The sequence below is a fragment of the Microcaecilia unicolor genome, chromosome 6 (genome assembly GCF_901765095.1).
Source record: "Microcaecilia unicolor chromosome 6, aMicUni1.1, whole genome shotgun sequence".
Lineage (NCBI taxonomy): Eukaryota > Metazoa > Chordata > Amphibia > Gymnophiona > Siphonopidae > Microcaecilia > Microcaecilia unicolor.
The window spans coordinates 160387247-160412637 of NC_044036.1; the positions used below are offsets into that span (position 1 = coordinate 160387247).

Sequence of the window (25391 nt, forward strand, 5' to 3'; positions counted from 1 at the left end):
TCACACGGTAATGGCACGGTAATGGTCTACGCGCGTCAAATTCCACTCTGCCGCATGTCAGAAAATAAAAAAATATTTTTCGGATGTACGTAGCAGATGTGCACCAAAATTGAATTTATCGCAAGGGCCATTCGGTAACCAGGCAGTAACTCCAATTTGGCGCACGTTGGCCATGCATAGACACCTATGTAGCTTAGTTAAAGGGCCCCATAAATTGTAGGAACACCCCTGATCCTCCCATGACCCTCCCATGGCTGCACCCTCTTTTTGGAGTCACGTGTAAAATTTACACACTGATCCCCATGACTAAAAATGTGCAAGTACATTTTAATTAATGCCAATTAGTGCCAATAATTGATCATTAGCACTAAATGGCTTGTTCAATTAAATTGTGCACGCAAATTGGGCAAATGCCCAAATTTGTATAAGCAATTTTAAGAACCATTTATATAATTTTGGGGTAAGTGCCTTGAGTGTTATGATTTGGATATTCTTACTAACAAAAAAAATTTAGGGGCCCTTTTACCACTAGGACTTTGATCCAGGGGAACTGCATTCAATTCTCACTTTAGCTCCTTGTGACTCTGGGTAAGTCACTTCACCTTCCATCACCCCAGGTACAAATAAGTACCTCTCTATACTATGTAAACCACTTTGAATGTAGTTGCAAAAACCACACAAAGGCAGAATATCAAGTCCCATTTCCCTTTACCTATTTGAGATTCTACTTGGAATGTTGCTACATTGAATGCTGCTAATGGAAGAGTAGCCTAATGGTTAGGGCAGTGGACTTTGATCCTGTGGAAGTGGGTTCAATTCCCACTGCAGCTCCTTGCAACTCTGGGCAAGTCACTTAACCCTCTATTGCCCTAGGTACAAATAAGTACCTCTCTATAGTATGTAAACCCCTTTGAATGTAGTTGCAAACACCACAGAAAGGCTGTATATCAAGTACCATTTTCTCTTTCATTGCATATGTGTATACATTATGCTAGAACATTAGAGAATAAAAACCCAGCAAACTCACATCACTAAGCAGGTCAAAAGCTTCATTTAAGGCTATATCCAGCATTCCAATTCCTTTAGCAAAAAGTTTGTCAAGGTGCTCTCTGAAGTGCTGAAAGATAAAAGTGGATAGTTAAAAAAAGCTAAAACAAAAATGTCTTCACATTATCAGCACTGAAGAAGGAGAGAGATATTACACAATGATTCAAGTTGGCGACAACATAACAGAGTACAAGCCAATTTTAATCCTTCATGTCCTTTGTAGATGCTGCAATTTATAGGCCAGATTGGCTAACTTGTGCTAACGTCTTAATGTGCGTTAATGAGAGTTATTCACATGAGGTTCCTAGTTATTAAGCTTCATTAGTAGAGTAATGCTCCTGATTTACTATTTGGTGGGAAGTTATCAACGTGGGCTACTATTAAGTTGGGTTAGTTTACCACATTTTAACACAGGATCCCATTTAATGCAATGAGACCCTGTGCTAGAATAACCTGATTTAACAATATTCCACGTTGATTATTTCCCCCTTAATATGCATTACTTGACCATAAAAAAATAAGCATTATTTGCCCTTAATCCGAGATTTTTTACCACAATGCACATTAAATAATGATGTACATAGCATGCAAATATATGCAAAGTAGCTTATTATTTTGCAAAATAAACAATACAGCTTGTATTAAGCATTTCAAGCTGTGTTATTGCTAGAAAGAGCTGCCATTTCATCCCCAAGAGTTTGAGATCCATCTGTTCGGCTGGAAATCATTTGGTCATCCCCTAATTCTTTCCTGTGAGATTTGCCCACTTAGAAAGCCATTTATAAAATAGTGCTTAGGCCTAGATGCACAAAACTCTAACGACCCTCTAACGACAAAATTTGCGGCCGTTGCATGCATTATAGGCCTTTTTCTGAAGCCACTACCAGATAACGAAAACGGAATGCAAACCAGAAACTACCATTGAAATGTGGACAATTCGCTATGCACTAACCATACCGACGATTCTAACGAATCATTTAACGTGACAAATTTAGCGAGCTCTCAGACCTGTCGTTCAGGCCTGAGCTGTCATCTCCCCGCTCCCTCCTGCACCTTAAAAATGCAAGCTGGCATGTAAAAAAAAAAAAAGTTATATAAAAACGCAAACCGGTAGTTCCCCACTTCCCCCTGCACTAACCAAAACATTTAAAAAATCCAAATAGATCGGGAGGGGGCAAAGGCGCTCATCAGGATCGTCCTGTATGGGCGCCCTTTCCCCCCCCGCCCCCCAGAGATCGCCGCTGTTCCCCGCGTCAGCCGGTTGTAATAAAAACAAACCTCCAAATTTTCTCATCCCCGGTCCCCCTCCCTTCCTGTGTTTCCTGTCCCTTGCTCCAGGGCTCCACCTCCCGCCATCCTCCGCCTCCGCCCCCGTGCCCCGCCCCCTGGGATCGTCGCCGCCGCTCCCACCCTCCACCGGACCCCCCCTCCACATTACCGTCCCGTGCAGTGCCTCTCACCTGTATGCGAAGGTGCTGCACGGGATAAAACATCTGATCGCCAATTGCTTCTCCCTTCTCCGACGTTGTTCCTGGGCCCGCTCTCCATTGACGTAAGTTACCTACGTTATTTACATAGGTAACTTACGTCAATGGAGGGCGGGCCCAGGAACAACGTCGGAGAAGGGAGAAGCAATTGGCGATCAGATGTTTTATCCCGTGCAGCACCTTCGCATACAGGTGAGAAGCACTGCACGGGACGGTAATGTGGAAGGGGGGTCCAGTGGAGGGTGAGAGCGGCGGCGACGATCCCAGGGGGCGGGGCACGGGAGCGGAGGCGGAGGATGGCGGGAGGTGGAGCCCTGGAGCAAGGGACAGGAAACACAGGAAGGGAGGGGGACCGAGGATGAGAAAATTTGGAGATTTGTTTTTATTAAAACCGGCTGAAGGGGGGAACAGCGGCGATCTCGGGGGGAGGGCAAGGGCGCCCATACAGGACACTCCTGACGAGTGCCTTTGCCCCCTCCCGATCTATTTGGATTTTTTAAATGTTTTGGTTAGTGCAGGGGGAAGTGGGGAGCCACATGTTTGTGTTGTGGATTTTTTTGGACGTTTGTGGCATGCGCAGAGCAGCCAGCATAACGCTTGGCTGCTCTGCGCATGATTTAGGGGCCGATTACGATGGGGATTACGATTCAGTGATACATTGTACTTCTGGATACCGCAACAAACATGTTTGACCTATTTTTTTGGTGCATGCTTCGGTTTTTCAAAATCGTTAAGGACTTTAATGATTTAGATTTTGTTACGTTTGTTTGATGCATCTGGGCCTTAGTGCTCATTGTATTTGGTGTTGATTTTTCAGCACCATATATAGAATTTTGTCCATTTCCTGCCAATAGGGTGCACTCTTTATTTATTTATTTATTTGGTTCACTTGTATCCCACATTTTCCCAGCTTATGCGGGCTCAATGTGGCTAACAAAGTTACTAGAAAATTACATAATACAACTGGATAAAATTATTCCAGTAAAAATTTCACAAATTTAAATACAAAAGTAGCTAAAATAAGAGAATACGGATGGGAATACAGGAGCAACAAAAGGGAAGCTGACAGAAGGTAAAAATCGGGCAAACAAAATGGAAAAAACTGAAAAAAGGGGTTAAAGAGCATTGTGGACTTCGGGGTAGGTTTTACTAAATAAATAAGTTTTTAGTAATTTTTTAAATGTCTGATGATCCGGTGTCTCTTTCAGGACTCTCGGCAAAGCATTCCAGGTTTGCGGGCTGATGAACGAAAAGGAAGAAGCGTAGATTGTCTTGAATTTTAGATTCCTGCACTAAGGATAGTGCAGATTAAGATAAGTTCGAGATGACGCCAATGAATTTCTAGAAAGTATATCAATCAAATCACACATGTAAACTGGCGCTTCACCGTAAATGATCTTATGAGTTAAGGCACAGATCTTGAAATCAATACGGTCCTTAATGGGAAGCCAGTGAAGACTCTCCCAAAGAGGCTGCGCACTGTTGAAGCGACATTTATGAACGTATGCACAGCAATTTGCATATTCACAATGTGTGCACTGTCCTGAAAGAGCACACACTAATATTGGCAAATAATAAAACATTAAGGGTTTTAGCTCACAGTAAAAGCCAAGACACCCATAGAAATATAATGGGCGTCTCAATGTTTACCACCAGCTGATTTCTACCACAAGCTAAAAACGCTACTGCAGCTTAGTAAAAGACTCCCTAATTTTCTTGGATTTTCTGCTCACTTTTGAAAACAACATGGGATTCCCATAACACTGCAAATGAATGCCCATCTCTACTGGTTATCCTGCATGGAGTTATTCTTCTCAAAACAGCACTGAAATGTTTTTTGTTGTCCTTCCAAGACAATACGGGGTAACCTATAAGCAGCAGTAGTTATAACCCTAAACAAAAGCAAGAGGAGTAACCTGCAAGAAGCTGCAGGCACAGCCCTAACCACCTTAATATGCAGATTAGATGGACCACTTGGGCTCTCTGCCACCATTTATTATGTGGCTAAGTCCTTCCTGTTTTTATAATTAGATAAAGCTAATTAAGTTTTTTTTTTACTGAAAATATAGTACATAAGAACATAAGTAATGCCATACTGGGAAAAGACCAAAGGTCCATCGAGCCCAGCATCCTGTCCCCGACAGCGGTCAATCCAGGTCAAGGGCACCTGGCAAGCTACCCAAACGTACAAACATGTTATACAAGTTATTCCCGAAATTGTGGATTTTTCCCAAGTCCATTTAGTATCGGTCTATAACTTGTCCTTTAGAAAACTGTCCAACCCCTTTTTAAACTCTGCCAAGCTAACCGCCTTCACTATGTTCTCCGGCAACGAATTCCAGAGTTTAATTATGCGTTGGGTGAAGAAAACATTTCTCAGATTTGTTTTAAATTTACTACACTGTAGTTTCATCGCATGCCCCCTAGTCCTAGTATTTTTGGAAAGCGTGAACAGACGCTTCACATCTACCTGTTCCACTCCACTCATTATTTTATATACCTCTATCATGTCTCCCCTCAGCCGTCTCTTCTTCAAACTGAAAAACCCTAGCCTCCTTAGTCTTTCCTCATAGGGAAGTTGTACCATCCCTGCTATCATTTTTGTCGCCCTTCGCTGCACCTTTTCCAGTTCTACTTTATCTTTCTTGAGATGTGGCAACCAGAATTGAACACAGTACTCAAGGTGCGGTCGCACCATGGAGCGATACAACAGCATTATAACATCCTCACATCTGTTCTCCATACTTTCCTAATAATACCCAACATTCTATTCGCTTTCCGAGCCGCAGCAGCACACTGAGCAGAAGGTTTCAATGTATTATCAATGATGACACCCAGATCCCATTCTTGGTCCGTAACTCCTAACGTGGAACCTTGCATGACATAGCTATAATTCGGGTTCTTTTTTCCCACATGCATCACCTTGCACTTGTTCACATTAAACGTCATCTGCCATTCAGCCACCCAGTCTCGAAAGGTCCTTCTGTAATTTTTCACAATCCTCTCGTGAGTTAACGACTTTGAATAACTTTGTGTCATCAACAAATTTACAATGGAGTAATGCAATTCATTAAGGGCCCCTTTTACCAAGCTGCATCGGTGTGTAGATTTGACGTGCGCCAAGTTCCCCTTTTACTGCAGCGGGTAAAAGGCTTTTTTAAAAAAGAGAAATGACCCTGCAGTAAGTGAACCACTTACCGCACGGCCATTTCCTGGGGGAACTCTTACCACCAACCATTGAGGAGGCAGTAAGGGCTCTTTCGCTCACCCAGAGGTAACTGGGCAGCGCACAGGGCTTGCCCGGCAGTAATTAAAGTACATTTTCTAGCACCAGACGTGGCGCAGGCACATGGCAGAGGCTGGGACTAATGCTAGGCTCCTCTAAGGTACCATTATTCATGGTTTGGAAGACTATTTACAAATTCTTAATAAAACCAAAGGCAATTTCTGTATGTAATATCTTACCGAGCATTTTAATTCAGAGCTTAGAGGGACTACCTACTGTCATTACAACTTTCTTCATTAGTGTCATTAAAAGTGAAAAGTTAATGGTGGCAGTTTCCATTTTATTGTTGTACTTTAGTAAATGAGAAAGAGAAACAACCCTTTTAAACTTTGCTTGAGGCACCTTTGAGGCAGATGCTGTCGCTACAAAAATAGTCTGGTTTTCCAAAGCAATTAGTGTAGTTTAATGTTCATGATGACCTACTAAACATGGTTCAGTCAACTCAATATTTCAAACAGCCACAAGCAAATGAAAAGCTTTGCTTATCTACATAAGCCATACAGGCAAAAGGCACAATAAGCCCTTCACGTGTTAACGTTTTCTAATCCATAAAGTGTTTCTTTAGATTAAATGTGACAAATATCTATGCAATAATTGTTAATCAAATATTAAATATAGGCTAACCCCAAAATTGTATATATGGTGCTTTAAGTTGTGTGTGCTAATTTGGCCGCATGGCCAAACTGCACACACAACTTAATTGATTAAAAATGGCTTTAGTTAGAATTTATGTGCACACCTTTCTAGGCATATTCTATAATGCAGTGTACGTAAATTCTAATGTGCCCAGTCGAAACGGGACAATGCCATGGGTGTGGAATGGGGGGGGGGGGTGTGGGTGTTACAAAAAACGATGTGCACTGTTATATCCGCTCCTAACTTAGCTGCAGGTATTTAGGTGGTCTACATGGGTATGCCTACATTTTATTTTTATTTATTTAACACATTTATACCCCACATTTTCCCACTAGTTGTAGGCTCCATGTACACAAAACTGTAGGGCAGGTTACAATTCAGAAAATACAATTAGACAATGTAATGGAGGATAATAATTGTATAGGTATCGTAAAAACAACAAAGATAATAAGGGAAAAAAAGATAGTAAGGTCCATGAATTTTGCAATAGCAAAGAAGAAGTAAGTTAGGCTGGGTCTGGAGGGTAAGCCTTCTTGAACAGGGTGGTCTTCAGTAGTTTTCTGAAATTTAGATGGTTCTGAGTTAATTTTAAGATTTTGGGTAATGCATTCCATAGCCGTATGCCTATGAAGGAGAAGCTGGATGCGTAGGTAGATCTGTATTTAAGGCCATTGCAAACTGGATAATGTAAATTTAAGTAGGATCGGGAGAAACTGGAGCTGTTTCTGGGTGGTAGATCAACTAGATTTAGCATGTATCCAGGAACTTCTCCCTAAATAACCCTATGAATTAAGGTGCAGACCTTAAAGGCAATAAGTTCCTTAATGGGAAGCCAAGAACGGCACATGAGAGTATTCTATAAACTATGCCTAACTAGGCGTAGTTTATAGATTCACACTAACCACGTGGTTTTACAGTGCCAATTTTTAAGGTGCAATATATAGAATTTCCTCCTAAAGGCTTATTTAACATTTATGGGTTCTTACAGAGAAGGTCCCCATTTACCAGGGTTTTCAAATTATGGGACTCTTCTGAAGTTTGATTCCGCAAAATTTATGGGCTCTAAAAAATGGCTGGAAATCTGGAGATATTCATTCACAGGAATTTTTGGGTTATCACAAAGGAGATGTTGGGGACCACTCCAGGACTATTCAGCTCCTGTTTACTGTATTTCTTATTGTGTATATATGAATTTCAGAACAGAGGAGCCTGAGCATATAAATGTAATAGTTTAAGTCAAAGTACAGTAATAGCTTGGTTTTCATTGACTTCGGTTATCGTCGGTTTCGGTTTTCATTGATTTTTTTTGCGAAACATGTCTCAGATTTCGTTGGTTGCCTCGGATTTCGTCGGCGTGCCCACATGACCTCGCTGCTAATTGTGCGAAAACAAAGGGTGACCCACGCGTTCTCCTGCTCAATGTGGTGTTAGTTTTGCCCAGGATGTGTGCATGAGAGAGGTTTTGAAGGGTTTGAGCCTTCCCTTGATGACCCTACACATTGCCTCGGTTTTCGTTGGTTTCAGATTTCGCCGATTGTTTTCGGAAAGATTATCGACTAAAGCCGAGGTATCACTGTAGTTGTAAAATATTAGGCGGTTCTTTTACTAAGCCACACTAAAAGGTGGCTGGTGCTGCTGCCTGCGCATGGGTTTATGGCATGCTGCAGTCACTTTTAGTGTAGGAGTAAAATGGCTGCATTTTCTAGATCTCCCATTAATGGCTAAGTGCTAATTTCCCATTTAGTACATGGCCATTACAGTGACAGCCCTTTCTGCCACCTATATACTTGGTGTTAAAGGCTTCTGTGCTACTCCTGTGGTAATCAGGCATGCCTACTCTCTGGCCATGGGTACACCTCCCGCGCTGAAAATAAAAACTATTTTTCAGTGCAGAATTAGTGCATGCTGAATGGCACACTACCACAGGACACTTCAGCACATCCCGAGGAGGAGTTTTTTAGCTTGTGATAGCCATGCATTAGTGCTACCATGGCTAAATGAGGAACAGAAACATCTCAAAAAGCCTTGAAAGCTGCTGTTATAACCTAAATCACAGAAGTACAAAGATATTAGATGAAGGAGTTAATAATTCAAAAGGTTTAGGACATCAAAATTCAAATTTATTACAAAGAATATCTTTTAAAACTATATGGAGAAAATCACTCAACTTTATTAAAGTCAGGGCCAAAAATACTCATAAATCAATACTTCACGCTTGGTGGTTTCAGGATTGTAAAATATTGCATACAGTTCTTTCAAATATAAAAATAAGAAACATTTCAAAGCATTCACTTATCTGTAAAGATAAAACTCAAAGGGAGTCTTTTACTAAAGGTGTGCTAGTATTTTTAGCTCACACTAAAAATCAGCTGATGCTAAATGCTGAGATGCCCATTATATTCCTATAGGCATTTTTTTTATAGATGGTGTTTTGCACAATAGTGTGAATACTTGCTTTTATTTCTCCTTGGGCGATCCATCCTTAGCGCTTGGTATTTGTTTTTCCAAACTTGCATATCTTTTGTAAGAACAGTTTGGACCTCTGAGGCAGATGTTTTTACGCCGAAACACGGACCGTGTCGCAGGGGCATAGCCAGATACCCAATTTTGGGTGGGCCTGGGCCCATGATGGGTGGGCAGAAGAACTCTGCCCTGTCCCACAAGTGATTTGGTCTCTCTCGCCTGCATGCCATATGGTCTCTCAAACATCCCCCTCCCCCCATACCTTTTAAATAGCAGAGTTTCACTGGCAGCAAGCAGCAAATAATGCACACTGCTCATGTTGGCTCCACAGCCTTCCCTCTGATGCAACTTCCTGTTTCTGCATAGGCAGGAATACATCAGAGGGAAGGCTGGTATGCAGGAAGGACAGGAATTTTCGGCTGGTGGGGCTTGGGAATCCCTGCCAGACACTTCATAGGTGTGCTGCTACTGGGTGGGCCGGAGCCCAAAGTAGGTGGGCCTGGGCCACCCAGGCCCACCCTTGGCTACGCCACTGCCATGTCGGGTCTATTTCAGAATTAAAGGACTCCGTTTATCTCAGTGTTGAAGGCTCGGCTGTGCTTTTTTTCCCTTATTGCTTGTGTTTGTGTGCTGTTCCACCCTCTCTTTTGTTACTTTACGGACTGCATAGTAGCAATGCAAGGGATCAGGTGCCCCCCTTCTTAATTTCTGCCCTGGGCCCCACCATGTCAAAACCTGGCCCTGCTTTAACCCAAAGCTTTAACCTAAAGTTGGTGAGCTCTTATGTGACCTGGCAAGTGCATGTTTAACTGGATATAACAAAAGTTGATTCAATCAGAAATCCAGTTTGTAAATATATGTTTAGATACTGGCTTTCCTGGGTTATTGGGGGTTTATGTAAATAATGTAACCAGTGGACCCCAAGTTAAGTTTCACCTAATGGGAAATAACTAGGAATGGTCAGCCCTAAATTTGATATTTTCTGTAATTCCCTATGTTATTTGCAGCATTGCTCTTTTTGTTTGGTTCTGGTTAGTATTTTCATTTCAAAATAAAGCATCCTCTTACAAAGAGTGTCTACTATTTTCAAACAGTATGCACTATTTAAAAAGAGGTCCTACCATATGCAAATAGTGAACAATATTATCGATAAATCTTCATGTTTTTGCTTATTTTTGCTCATCAACATCTCTTCATCAGCAGACTAGCTGAACTCATCTGGAGTAGATTGGGCCATGTGATAAAACTACTCACTTTGACAATCCCACTTAATTTACGGCATAGTGTAAGCCACATTGAGCCTGCAAATAGGTGGGAAAATGTGGGATACAAATGCTACAAATAAATAAATAAATAAATAAAAGTGTTCTTTTTTAAAAATCCAATTCAACAATCTATCCCAACGCTTACACTTTCAAAATAAATAATCCTTTTGAACTATCATAATGGTCCCAAAGTCGGAAGTTTTAAAATCCATACATTGTTTATCCAACTTCTTTATGTGTCTATAAACATATTTTGAAACCTCCGCTGGTGATTTGTTTCACACAGAGAATCACAGCCTCATGATTCACCAAAATTGTCAGTGGTTTCCTTTTCTATATGACTTTGAAGATGAATAATTCAATTATAACTGTACTTTTTAAATATACTTAGCTTAAAAACACCCATTGCCATCATGGGCCATGTTTTGCAACTTCAGTGTGTGGTCCTTCCAACTGTTTCTTAACGACATGCAACGATATGACATATATGACATTTTCCATGTCATTGCAAATGACAGCTCATTCCCAGAAATTACTCCCGTCCCTTAAATTTCCCTTTCTTGGAAAGATAGAGCCAGGTGCATATCACTCAAAATATGGAAAGTATCTTGGCTTTAGCTTTCTGACATTACTGTTTTTTACTTTTTGCAAAATACAATTTGCTTAACCCTCCATTACCTCAGGTACAAAATAAGTACCTGAACATATGTAAACCGCTTTGAATGTAGTTGCAAAATACCACAGAAAGGTGGTATATCAAGTCCCATCCCCCCTCCCCCCTTCATATGGCATATCCAATATGTTAGTAAATTTAGAGTGTAAGCAATAATGGTTGATTGAAAGTGCTTTATAACAGTAAAAATAAGTCAGCTGTTTAACTTTGTTGCTGTAGATATGTAGTACTGCTAAGTAAATACTTATTACTCACAAATCACTTTACCTATAAATGTATGAAGGGTAAAAACGAGACACAGACTGACATGCACAGTAAAAGTAATCACATATATTTTAATGCTCCCATGAGTTGAAAGATGCATTGTGAAATGCTTCAATTATTTGAAATTTTGATATATTAAAGTAACTGTATATAGAAAAATTCCATGCTCTATGAATTTTATGGTCTCATCTTTCCCGCCGTAGGCCTCCTAGTGAGCAGATGCTGCTAGTAAGAGATACACAAAAGAATTGATTAGTAAAGGTATTCTTCCTGTCACTTGATTGTTCCTAGTCTTCATTTTTTTTCTTTGCTCTTCATAATACCAAGGCATTGCTGGACTGGATGTATTCATCCAATAGCAAATCCAAGCTAGTGCTCCATTAGATCAAATCAATTCTTGTATACCGCTAATTTCCCCTTTCCAAGGTTCAGTGTGGTTTACATTCTAGGTGAGATAAAAGCAGATAATGTTAGTGTGAGGTATGAGAACAATTTGAGACCATTGGTGTAATGCATGAGACTAAAAACATTATAGAAAAGGATAATGGATGATATTAGGAGGTAGAAGTCAATGGATTGTTATGAAGCAGTCTTTGGGAAGAGAAAGGTTTTTAGACTCTTCCTGAAGCTAAGGTAGCTTTTTTCTGTTCTGATGATAATAGGTAGAGAGTTCCATATTTTAACTCCAAGTACAGAAATAGAAAGCTGAAAATCTTCTGATTTTGAAATGCCTTTTGAAACGGTGACGCTAACATCAGATGTTCTTTCGGTCAGTTAGACTGGACCAAACGTAGCGAAGTGGTCTTAGTCAGCAGTTCAGAGGTGAAACCCTGTAAGATTTGAAAAACTAAACAAGCAGCTTTAAACCTGAGATTTTCTGCTATGGGAAGCTAGTGCAGTTTGTTAACACTAGTACATATATCCAATCTGTATATTTGTCTAGCAGCTGTATTCTGTATGATTTGCAGTTTTTTCTGATATTGACACAATAGCAAGAAATAAAATGTTACAATAATCCAAGTGAGGTAGGACTAACATTTGGACTAGTAATGCAAAGGTTTTTTGGTCAAAGTATGATCTGACTAGACCCAGCTGTCTCATTTTGAATAGTGTTTTCTTCCATGGCTGGTTAATATGGGAAGAGAAAGGTGAGTAAATAATCAAGCAGGACCCCTACTATTCTGGTTTCAGACTTGACTGTAAAGTTTTGACCATTGGACAAGCTTATTGATGATGGGACCTCAACTCCCTGATTTCAGAACCACAGGACCTTGGTTTTTTTGTGCATGCCGTTCGCTACAGACTGAGTTGTATCTTTGTTTGATGCTGTCATTGGTATGAAAAGCAGGATGTCATCCGTGTAGGATAATAGCAGTTCAATAAGACCCAGGTGTATTGAGGCAAGGGATGACATACAGAGATTGAAGAGATAGGTCTCTTCCCTGTGGGACCCCAGAGTTGGGAGACCAGTAGTTGGAAAGTTGGTTGTTTTGCTTGACAGAATAGCTTCGATTTGAAATGAATTAACTGAATCATTTGATCACAATCCCTGGTATTCCTATCTGGCCCAGGCATTCGAGTAGTAATGTGTGGTCAACCGCATCAAACACCGCTGATATATCGAATTGGAGAAGAATTACTTGGTCGCCTTTGCATAGGTGTTGTTTGACATATGTAGTTAGAACTAGCAAATGTTTCTGTACTATGTGACACCCTGAAGCCAAACTGTGATCAGTGTAATATAGAACGTTTTTCCAGATACAAAGAGAGTTGTTTACTGATGTAGGTTTCTCATACTTTAGTAAAAAGGGGTATGCTTGGCACAGGATGGTAGTTTGCAAGCAATGTTACAGCTAGCCCAGATCCCTTCAACAGCGAAGTGAGAACAATTTTTCCCATATTAGGAGCAAGAGAGCCAGTTTTTAATAGCTCATTGAGATCATCAAGTAATCAGTTTATTGCTTCCATAGGGTGGATTTCAGTAGGTATTTTGGGCATTGATCCAGGGAGCAGTTTGCTAGGGAGCATTTCAACAGCAGATATCTTACATCCTCACCTATTAGTGGTTGAAAAGATTCCCAGTTTTGGTCAGTTTTGAGTCCTTGGAATTTAGGACCTCTAGTGATAAAGGCTAAACTATGGTTTGGACTATTTTCCTCTGATGGAATAGCTTTAGATAGTTCAGATCTAGTTTGGAGGATCTTATTGGTTAAATGATCAGCTAGGTCTTGGGCACTGGGACATGTTTTCTGTGAATGTTCTTCAGAATTAGTGGAAGCTGTTTTCTTAACTAAGAAGAATTTTTTTTGTCAAGATCATCTTGACCTATTAGGCTGCTATAGTACTGACTTTTCGAATCAGTTACCTTTTTTTTGTAGTGTCAGAAGGCTGACTTACATTTGGATTTATCAGTAGTATCTTTGTTCTTTCTCCATTGCTTTTCAAGGCATCGACATTCCATTTTTAGGATGGATAGTTCCTCTGTAAACCATGGTAAATTTCTGGACATCTTGACCTTTTTAGTAGTAATTGAAGTGATTTTGTATGGTATGGCTTTCACCTTGGTATCCCAGTGGGATCTGATCAAACTATGTATAGGAGATGAGGTAGTAAGGGAACCTGTTAGCTCAGACTAGAAAGTGACCTCGTTGATTTTACCTTTGGTGTAGATAGGTTTGGTGGACTTGTGCCTGGTTAAGCTTGACATACAGATATCAATGGCAAAATCCAGTTGGAAGTGGTCAGATCATGGTACTGGCTTCCATTTGAATGAACTGATAAGCTATGAAGTCTAACGTATGGCTTTTTTCATGAGTTGCACCCTCGGAGAATGTAGTTAGTTTGCAGTCCTTCAGGAATGATTTGAAGTTGTGGACATTGGTATCCACATCATTTTCCAATTGTAAGTTTAAATCTACCAGGAAGATAATCCTAGAATATTGGGACATGGCAGAGGAAGTAATCTCTACAAGTCGAGGTTCTGCCTTGGACCAAGCTCCTGGACAGTAAATGAGGAGTAGGGCAATTTGATTTGCCTCTTTTAAATCATCAAATTTGCACAGCATATATTCCAGTTCAGGGAAAACCTCAGAACTAACTAAAGACACATGGAAAAAACTCTAAAATATGAGAGCAAGCCTGCCACCTTTTTTACCCTGTTTTAGAGAGTGAAGAATACCATAACCGGGTGGATGGATGTGAGGCAATATTGGACTATCAGCTTCTGTGTGCCATGTTTCTGCGATAAACAGAAAGTCCAGATCTAAAGATTCTAGCAGATCCTTGAGTAAGAGAGTCTTGTTCCCCACAGACCTGGCGGTGCTACAAATGGCGGGGACAGGAATGAGTTGAGACTTGTGTTCCAAAGGGGAGACTTGTTTGGGTAATTTCAAAAGGTAACAAGTTTTTTTAGACCATAGAATGTTAGCCATTTGGTTCTGGTCTGAAACCATAGTAGTGTTCTGATGGTATATACTGGCATTGCCTAGCAGGTATCTGACATTACAGTTAGGGTGTTTCTTAGTACAGTGTTTTCTAGACGGATTATAGATTACAGGGATAAGATTAGTGTCACGCTTCTATCGGTACTTCTAGGTTGGCGAGCCCTTGGGCCACTGCCGAGGAGCAGCAGCGGTAGGAGAATCACCCAAACACAGGACAGGCAGAACAGACTTCCCGTCACCCTGGGCCGGAACTCTGAGACAAAGGCTGCCACCGAGGCAGCTCAGGCTGGCACCAACAGGACCGGGAATAGCCCAAACTTCACCTGCACCTAACCACTGTTCCTCAGGGGTTGAGCCCCAGAATGTGGGCGGTCGGCAGGACTTACCGGACAGGGCAGGAAAGCAGAACTGCAGGAACCAGCAGGATAAAGGAACCAGGAACCCAGCTGGAGCGGGGCAGGCAGCCGGCAGCAGAGTAAGCCAGGAGACAAGCCGGGTCTGGGCAGGCAGCAGATGGGAGAGTAAGCCAGGAACCAAGCCGGGTCTGGGCAGGCAGCAGACAGTAGAGAAGTCAGTAAACAAGCAGGGTCAAAACCTAAATCAGGGAAAACTCAGCAGCACTGCAAACGACTTTCACCAAAGGAAACTCCTCAGAGGACCTTCCCAGGTGGTTAATAAAGGCAGCCCATAAGGGAGTTCACCAGGTACGGGTACTGCTTAGTTCCAAAAAACTCCCAAAACAATCTGGAAGGTTGGAAGATCTGGACCGGACCAGTATATCTTCTGGAACATGGGAAACGGTAAACCATCAATTCGCAGCATTCCCTGGGTCTAACCCCCGGGGACCGAGGTGACTGCGAGCCAGGAACCAGGACACAACCGTGACAATTAGGCACTAAGTTATCTGGTAGGTTGCCACCTGACGTGCTCAAAAGGGATACACAAATCCATGTGAGCCACTTCATAGTGATAGCTTTTGGAGCTAATATAAGTCAGTTGGGTTTAGCAGTCTTTATCAGTCCTAAATGCGTGCTGTTAAAGACTTCAGAAGAGGGTACAAGCTACCAATGGTGAGGAGAAGTCATGGTGTCTCAGGAGCTCATAAGGTGGGGAGTTGTGGATGTGTCATTGTGGCAGACTCCAAAATGATGGTCTGCACAGGGCCCCGCACTTGCTAAGACCGGCCCTGGTTCCGGGTTTACCATGCACCATTTCCAGCACCAAAAAATAATTTTTATTTCCTAGCGCTGGTGGCAGGGAGTAGGCGTGCTAGGCGGTAATCAGGCAGCATCGCACAGTGTCCAATTACTGCTGGGTTACTGCCGGAGTCACTCACCGCCTCCTAAGTAGCTGGTAAGAGCTCCGGCGGTAAATGGCTGCGTAACAATTTTTAACTAGCACATGAACATTTGCTGCCCTGATTTGGAAAGTACCCTTTTAAACGTTGTGGTAAAAGTTGGCCGCAATGTGTGGCAATCCTATGTGCCGATGCCACTGTGGGCAACCTTTTACCACCACTTGTTAAAAGGGCCCCTGAATGTCCTTTAAAGAAATGTAAGACATTACTGAAATCATTTTATTTCCATGCCATCTTTGGGCCATGATTTGTGGGGTCAGGGATTTGTTCCTCCTATAAGTTTGTATGTAAGTTTTTCTGTGTGTTTGCTTCTGAATCTTTCCTATTATATTGTTGGAGTTCCTTTCAGATTATTAGTTCTTTTCTAATTTTTGTTAATCGTTGTGTTCTGAAAAATTAAGCGGTATATTAAATTCTAAAAAATCATAAACCATGAATTTAAATTTTGATCTAAGGACAAATTCATTTTTGCTCTGAATCTTGATGAGTGTACTTTAAACATTTATTGGACAGAGGTGATATGATTCAGACATTAAAATATTTGAAAGGCGTTAACAATACAAACAAACCTTTTCCAGAGGAGGAAAAGTGGTAGAACTCAAGAACATGAATTTAGACTGAAGGGAGAGTGATTCAGGAATAACATCAGGAAATACTTTTTCGTGGAGAGGGTAATAGATGCCTTGAATGCCCTCCCGTGGGAGGTGGTGGAAATAAAAATAGTAACATAATTCAAAAATGTGTGGTATAAACACAAAGGAATCCTATATGGAAGCATGGAACCAAACAAGCTTAGTGGTGATTAGATGGTAACCAGTAATTGGGGAGCAAAGCCAATGCTGGGCAGACTTCTACGGTCTGTGCCCTAATCATGGCTGAACAGATTTAGCTTCACTAGTTGGAGAACAAGGTTAGAGTTGGGCAGACTTCTATGGTCTATGCCCTGAAAATGGCATGGACAATCAAGATCAAGTATGCATTTATAGCATCCACATCATACCTTATGTTATGAGTTTATCTTGTTGGGCAGTCTAGATGGAATGTACAGGACTTTATCTGCCATCATCTACCATGTTAAGTACATAAGCATCGCCATGCTGGGACAGACCAAGGGTCCATCGAGCCCAGCACCCTGTCACCGACAGCGGCCAAAAGAACAAGCAATTTGTCCCGCCCATCCTAGAAATACTGTATTATTCCCTCGTCCATTCAATAACATTCTATGGCTCTTTCCTCCAGGAAGCCGTCCAACCCTTTTTTGAAGTCCACTAAGTTAACCGCATTAACCACATTTTCCGGCAGCGAATTCCAGAGTTTAACTACTCGTTGAGTGAAGAAACATTTCCTCTGATTCGTTTTAAATTTACCACACTGCAGCTTCATTGCATGCCCCCTTGTTACATTAATGGAGTCACTAAGGCATTTGACTTTCATATCTACATACTGTGTGCAGAAGAAAATATGTTCAATTTATGATATGGCTATTTTAATGTAGCACCTTACCTCTTTGTTGTTTCTGTCTGCTTGCACTAATGTTCCATTCAGACATGGCTCTACATAGTGAAGTTCTTCATTGTACTGCAGAAAAAATACATTTAATTTGGCATATTTAATTACAGGCTTTCAAGAACACACTCTTAACTACTTGAACATTCATGAAGCAGCAGGCACAAAAAGGGGACGGGAACAGCAGAAGTTTGGAATTTGAGATCTACAGCACCAGTTATCAAGGTTTTAGCCCTAGACAATGAGTGTTACTTCATGTAAGTATTTACATACCGCTTAGACCTAAGCGGTTTTACAGATACTGGGTCTGACCCTAGTGGGTTCACAGTCTAAGCAATACATTATACTACTATTGTAACTAGAGCAATGAAAGGGTTAGCACAATTGAAGGTGCTCCAAGATTATATATCTTTTAGGAGACAGTTAAAGACTTGGGGAGGAGGTTATGTTACCACAACTTGCACTAGTTTACCACAAGTCCCATTTTATTCAATAGTTACTACAATAATAACCTAGGTTAATAGTAAAATAACCAATCCAAGGGTTGAAGCTATCAACATGGAAGTTATCAACTGTTAAGTCAGTTATTTTATCACAGGTTGGGCTATTTTACCACAGGGTCTCATTGAATAGAACGGTATCAGGTGTTAAAATAACCTAACTTGTACTAAAATAACCCGATTTTAAGAGTAACCCCAATTAGTAACTCCTCCCCCCCCCCAATTGAAGCGTACATTGGTTTGTACACTCGGTAGTATAGGGATGGTTTATTTCTGTAGGGACTACTACTACTACTACTACTATTTAGCATTTCTATAGCGCCACAAGGCATACGCAGCGCTGCACAAACATAGAAGAAAGACAGTCCCTGCTCAAAGAGCTTACAATCTAATAGACAAAAAATAAATAAAGTAAGCAAATCAAATCAATTAATGTGAACGGGAAGGAAGAGAGGAGGGTAGGTGGAGGCGAGTGGTTACGAGTCAAAAGCAATGTTAAAGAGGTGGGCTTTCAGTCTAGATTTAAAGGTGGCCAAGGATGGGGCAAGACGTAGGGGCTCAGGAAGTTTATTCCAGGCGTAGGGTGCAGTGAGGGAGAAGTTGAATAGATAGGGGAAGGGATTATGGTGGTTGGGTATTATTATTTGGGGGTGGGCTATGTGATTTTTTTGTTAGAAATATTTTATTACACCCCACACTGTATGAGATGTGTTGAAAGCGGCAAGTTTTAAGTCTTTTTGAATTAAATGTCATTAAAGTAAACCATGTTGCTTCCAGTGAGCTGTAAATGTGCATTAGATGAGCATCATTAATACAGCAAAAAAAAAAAAAAAAAAATTCCAATAAAACAGTTATTTATATAGGCTTGTAGCTGATGTTAGTCATGATAAATGTCAAAGATGATGATTTCAATGATAAACAAAAGGTATGCCAGATGGACAGAACAAAAAGTGTCAGGAAAACACTTGAAATACTGTATAGTCATAATGGCATTGGTTTACGTTATAACACATGATTCAAAGCTGGGGAAATGGTTGGTAGGGTGCTTTTCCTTAGCATACTGTAATGAAATAAGATACAAAGGATTAGAAAGGTCTTGCCCCTTATCAGTGCTATTTTTTACCTTCGTATTACTTTAGCTCTGTTCATTTAACAACGGAATGAATCAATGTTTTACAATTTTAAGAAAAAAATGAGTGCAGCAATATCCTAAGTGAAACAGCACTGAAGAGGTCTTTTACTAAAGCTTAGCTCGTTATCTGCAGCAGGACCCATTTTATTCATGTGGGCCCTGCTGCAGATAACCCAAGCTAAGCTTTAGTAAAAGACCCCCTGAACTAGTTTCCTGCTCCCTTTCACCTTCACAGAATTTCCTAAAACAGGATCCATGGCTCAATAAGGGGAAGGGAAATGGGACTTGATATACTGCCTTTCTGAGGTTTTTTGCAACTACGTTCAAAGCGGTTTACATATATTCAGGTACTTATTTTGTACCTGGGGCAATAGAGAGTTAAGTGACTTGCCCAGAGTCACAAGGAGCTGCAGTGGGAATCGAACTCAGTTCCCCAGGATCAAGGTCCACTGCACTAACCACTAGACTACTCCTCAGACGCCTGAAAAATGACTAGCATTACATTAGGATGGTGTGAGCAAAAATATCCAGTTCTGGAGAAAAGAAGGGGTGGGGGTGGCTCTGACAAAGAGTGACTTGGACAAAACTTGCAATTAAACTCCATGGCATAAACATTTGCAGAAGTAGGCCATCATTTTAGGAAAGGTAAAAACAAAAAACAAAAAAACAGTGATGTAATAGAAGTGGCTCCGAGGAATTACCTGTTAAATTGTTTATCAGAAGGAATAGATAGAGCTAAGAACCCTTTGAAAACCTGATCACTAGTGAAAAGTGTGTTTGCCAATTAACAAGAAAAGTTTGTTTAAGATAAACACTTTAGCACTCTTATATGAAGATTGATTGTGGACTATGGTAGTGCTGGGAAAAATATAAAAAGTGTTTGAAAGTTTAAATGGACTGATGGTTAAAATGATGAAGGGAATGGTGAAAAAATAATCAATAGTAACCGCCATGAATAATATGATGATGCATTTTATGCAAATTATATGTGAGAATCTTGTCATGTTATTAATGAAGAGTACTGATTTAATTTATTTGATATATTCAGATTTTCCACACTTTCTTAGGATCCTGGATTGTTGATATTATTGCATCATTTTTTAATCCAATAATGAAGCAATCAGCAAAGGCACAGTGGTAGGAAATATATTGTTATTAAAAAAATAAATTGTCATTCATTCTATAGGCAGATATGATTTTACATGAAAAAGATGATGTTAAAAATGCTTAAACATGATCAGAATTTTATACATTGCATGAATGATTAGTGAGAGCTTAGTTGCATGGGAATACTTTAGTATAATATGGTACATGTTTTAGAAGCTAATTCTCAATTTACATGTGCAAATACTGTCATTTGCATATCTTCATTAAAATTCTTATATCCTGCTACACAATACAAATTAATGATTGAACCAGTTTACATAAGAACATCCTAAATATCATAAATAAACAACCCAAAGACAGTAAAAACTACAGAACCCCCCTCCCCCCTCAAATAACCTTCTCCACAGCTTCACAGCATCCTACAATAACCTCTTTTTAAATTAAGAGGTGAAAAGTCAAGTTTTTCATAACTTTTTAAATCTCTTCACATTATTCTTCAAACAAAGCTTCCTCAGTAGACCATTCGACCAAACAGGAACCATAACAGAGAACATCCTTGGTCTCATCCTTCCTCCTTTTACCTCCTTAATAGCTGGAGCCTTCAATAACATGTGTTAAACAGGCATCATCTAGGAATTGATTGAGCATCTTGATCATGTGATACAGTGTTTGCCAAAAGATTCTGGTATCATGTTTGTTGAATGTTTGCAGATGGTGTGGAATTAAGAAACAGTGAGGAGCATTTTGAAAAAAACAAATGTCCAAGTTAGAATTGGGACGTCCAAAAATATTCACCCAGCGGTGGGCAGCACTTTTGCTGTCCAACACCAGCGTTAAACCTGGGAATGAAATGCTGGGACTAGCATTGACTATCAGGGAGTTTTTTTAACTACTAAATATTTAACAGGTTAAGCCGATATTGAGGCTAACCAACTAACATTTTAGTGATTAAAGATAGACCTGTTATTTAAGCGCTGAATATCCATGCCATTTCACAGCAATTTTTGAACAGGAAAGATGTCCAGATGTCCTGTTTGAAAATATTTGAGAAGGACATCCTTACACTGGAGATGTCCATCCTGAACAAACTGAAACGTTTAAATTATAAATTGGTGGAAAACAAGGCAAAGGGCAGCATTCTTATAAAAAATGGCTAGTAGGAAAAAGGAGGTGATGATGTCCCTGTTTAAGACTCTGGTAAGACCTCCTTTAGAATATAGAGAGCCCATAAACTGAGCTATGGGCGGATAACATTGGCTTTGCTATAGAACTGAAACTATTTTTAATTTAGGTGAGGGGGGAGTAAGAGGGTTGGAATGGGTGGGGATGTGGAGAGGGGGAATTTATTTGATTAGGTTTATTTAGCAAACAGTGAATATTTTGTCAAGTTAAGGCTGAAATTAGTTAAGTTAAATGTGTGAATTCTTTTAAGCATTTATTTTTAATTTTATGGGCAATGTGGTGACACAGGGGAAGCGGGTAGTAATAATTGAAAATTTTAAGTTAAAAGGTCAAAGGGTACAGCTGATTGGGTGTTAACAGGTTTTGGGGGGTGAGGCAAAGGAACACGAGGGACTGGGAGTTTTGGGCTGGCAGCAGGTTGTGGTAATTTTTGTGGGCAGGTAGGAGCTTTCGTGTTTGAAGATTTTAGGAACTGGAAAGTTTACCCACCCAATCCCTCCCTGAAGTTGTAGTAGAGTGGTGCATTTTGTAAGGAGTTCAATATTTAGTTGTGTGTTGGGTAGTTTTATATTTTTGAATGGGGTATTTAGTCGCAGCAGCAGAAAGTTGAATGTAGTTTTAGCAACCTTCAGTAATTGACAATGAATTAAGTCGATATTTGGAGTATTATGGGTAATCTGCTTGTGGGCGAAACCACCATAAGCGGAGGTGAGGCCTTGACATCCTCATTTATAAGGTGGGGTATAGAATACCATTCATTTAATGAAATAAGTATTTGCAGCTAGTGTCAGCTTCGACTAGCTTGATAAGGTTAAAAGGGTGAATATTGCAATTTTTTCAAAGTGAATTATAGCTGTAATGGTTATAAATTTTATTGATATATTACTAAAGCTGCAGTCAAAGTGTTTATCCAACAAAGAAGTTGTTTTTGATTTATTTTTCGTGTGTGAATTGCGAACGGATATATGCATATGCCAATGATATGTGTACAATTCTAGAGACCTCACCTTCAAAATATATAAACAGGATGGAGTCGGTCCAGAGGGCGGCTACTAAAATGGTCAGTGGTCTTCATCATAAAGCGTATGGGGACAGACTTAAAGATCTCAATATGTACACTTTCAAAGAAAGGTGGGAGAGGGGAGATATGATAGAAACATTTAAATACTTATGTGGCATAAATGTATAGGAGGTGACCCCTTTTCAATTGAAAGGAAGCTCTGGAATGAGGGGGGCATAGGGGGCATAGGGTGAAGGTGAAACTAACCAGAACTAACTTGAGGAAATACTTCTTCAAGGAAGGGGTGGTGAATTTGTGGAACAGTCTCTTGGTGGAAGTGGTGGAGACAAAAAAAGTATCTGAATTTAAGAGAGCTTGGGACAAGTACATAAGATCTCTAAGGAAGTGATAGGGAGAATAGATGGCATGGATGAGCAGACTGGATTGGCCATTTACTTTGAGTGTGACACTGAGGGGTTAATTTTCAAAACAGAATTGCGGATTAATACCTTTCAAGTATTTGAACGTCTGTGATATGATACAGACGTTCAAATACTTGAAAGGTATTAATCCGCAAAAAAATCTTTTCCAGAGATGGGAAGGCGGTAGAACGAGAGGACATGAAATGAGATTGAAGGGGGCAGACTCAAAAAAGATGTCAGGAAGTATTTTTTCACGGAGAGGGTAGTGGATGCTTGGAATGCCCTCCCGCGGGAGGTGGTGGAGATGAAAACGGTAACGGAATTCAAACATGTGTGGGATATGCATAAAGGAATCCTGTGCAGCAGGAATGGATCCTCAGAAGCTTAGCTGAAATTGGGTGGCGGAACAGGTGGGGGGAAGAGGGGTTGGTGGTTGGGAGGCTATGATAGGGGAGGGCAGACTTATACGGTCTGTACCAGAGCCGGTGATGGGAGACAGGACTGGTGGTTGGGAGGCGGGAAATACTGCTGGGCAGACTTATACGGTCTGTGCCCTGAAAAAGACAGGTACAAATTCAAGATATGTGTTTATCTTGGGCAGACTAGATGGACCATGCAGGTCTTTTTCTGCCGTCATCTACTATGTTACTATGTTCAAAAAGTGAGAAAGGGTATGTCCAACTTCTGTTAAGATGTTTAACCAGTAGCAGGTTTGTGAAACTACTCATGCTGAAAAAAAAAATGGACACACTGTGGATGCACAGTCCCAAGCAAGATGCCAGTGAACCCAGTACACGTACCTTAAGGGTCCTTTTACTAAGCTGTGCAAAAAAGGGTCCTGTGCTAGTGGCAGGGGCAGTTTTTGCCATGCGCTGAGGCCCCTTTTTTTTTACCACAGTGGGTAAAAATGCTGAAAAAAGACATGGCCATGCGATAAGATTGCTCTTACCATGCGGCCATGTGGAGAGGGGGAACACTTACCGCCACCCATTGAGGTTGCAGTAAGGGCTCTCGCATTAACCCGGCAGTAACCCTCTACAGAAATATTTTTCAAATATCTCCGCTAGCGCTGGGAATGCCGCGCACTGGGCCCTTTAAGAGTGTAAAGCATCTCATAAAGAAGGTAATATACTAAAATGTGAATTAAGAAACATGATAATACACAAAAGTATTCAGTGAATATCACATATAATCATGTTTGTGAATTATAGCACATGCTATTTGTCATTGTCATGCATTATTTTTCATCTGCAAAAGAGTTCCCAAAGGTATAATCAATAACGAGCTGAAGAATGATATAAATGAGGTCATTACAGAATTGTGTGTGGCAAAATTACAAATGGAAAATTGCACAATTTGATGATTTTCCAAGAAATTCAACTACATTTCAGGATGATTCTACAAAAAAAAAAAGCCTCACACTTTTTATCATGGTGCCAAGCTATATCTGCAAAAGGTATCAGCCCCTGGGGAAAGAAGGGTAGAGTCCTGAAAAACTAAAAGGCAAAGAAGGGGAAAACATAAGTCAACTCACAGCAATTATGTTGAAAAAGTCATCATCTCCGAGAGTGTCTAAAATTGAAGATACAGTTTGCTTTGCAATTGTCAGTCGAAGTCCTTTCATGCTTCCACTAACGTCAACTAAAATCACAACATCTTTTGGAGAGGTAGCAGCTTGAATGTACCTAGACCAAAGAAAAAGCAGATGATTAACCCATGTTGTTTCTGGGAATATTGTTTTGTTTGTTTTCACTGTTCCTTATGCTACCATGACAGCAATGTCATTGAGAATGTGTGTTCTTTGCAATGGAATCTTGGGCAGCGACGTTTCAATTTAAACTCAACAAGGGCAAAACCCTGTGTCTAGTCCTATCGTCGCAGCATAGCAAGGTTACCCCAACTTCACTGGTCATCGGTGCTTCTACTCTTCCAGTCTCGTCAACACTGAAAATCCTTGGTGTCCTGTTAGACTCTCACTTGCAATTGGATTGCCAGGTTAATCTCATCACTAAACATATGTTCTACTCAATGTGGAGATTGCGGTGTATCAGGAAATTTCTCTTGAGGGACCTCTTCTGTACCCTCATTCACTGGTTAGTCCTCTCCCATATAGACTACTGCAGTGGAATTTATGCTGGTAGCCGAAACTTTCTCCTGACAAAACTACAGACTGCCCAAAACACAGCTGCTAGACTTATTTTTGGCAAACCACGCTTTGAACATGCAGAACCTCTTCATTTCAACCTGCATTAGCTCCCTATTTTAGCTAGTCTCACCTTCAAAATCAGCACGTTAACTCACAAGATTATCTATGGGAGGCCCCTGACTACATGGAAGATTTGATAGATCTGTCATCTAGAAATGCTTCCTCGACCGCTCGATCTTACCTCAACCTTCGCTTTCCTAGCTATAAATCTGTTCGATATAAAATGCTCCTTTCCTCATCCTTCACCCATGTCAGCCCAAAGACTTGGAACAGTCTACCTAGGTCCTTAAAGGAGATTGACGAACCATCAAATTTTCAAGAGATCCTTAAAAACATTTCTGTTTGAGAAGGCATATCCCAACTATATCTCTTAGCCCACACCTTCTTCCTCTTGACTGTACCTGTTTCAAATAGT

The 25391-nt window shown here is 40.6% G+C and overlaps 1 protein-coding gene across 1 annotated transcript in view; it reads right to left on the bottom strand.

The window, feature by feature from the left end:
• Positions 1 to 25391, bottom strand: part of CACNA2D3 (calcium voltage-gated channel auxiliary subunit alpha2delta 3) — an 877278-nt gene that overhangs the window by 453147 nt on the left and 398740 nt on the right. Inside the window, exons 8-10 of the mRNA XM_030205518.1 lie at positions 24305 to 24455; positions 17425 to 17499; positions 1028 to 1117 (exon numbers count right to left, since the gene is read on the bottom strand). Coding sequence (XP_030061378.1) covers positions 1028 to 1117; positions 17425 to 17499; positions 24305 to 24455 — 316 coding nt within the window. The remainder of the gene's footprint in view (positions 1 to 1027; positions 1118 to 17424; positions 17500 to 24304; positions 24456 to 25391) is intronic.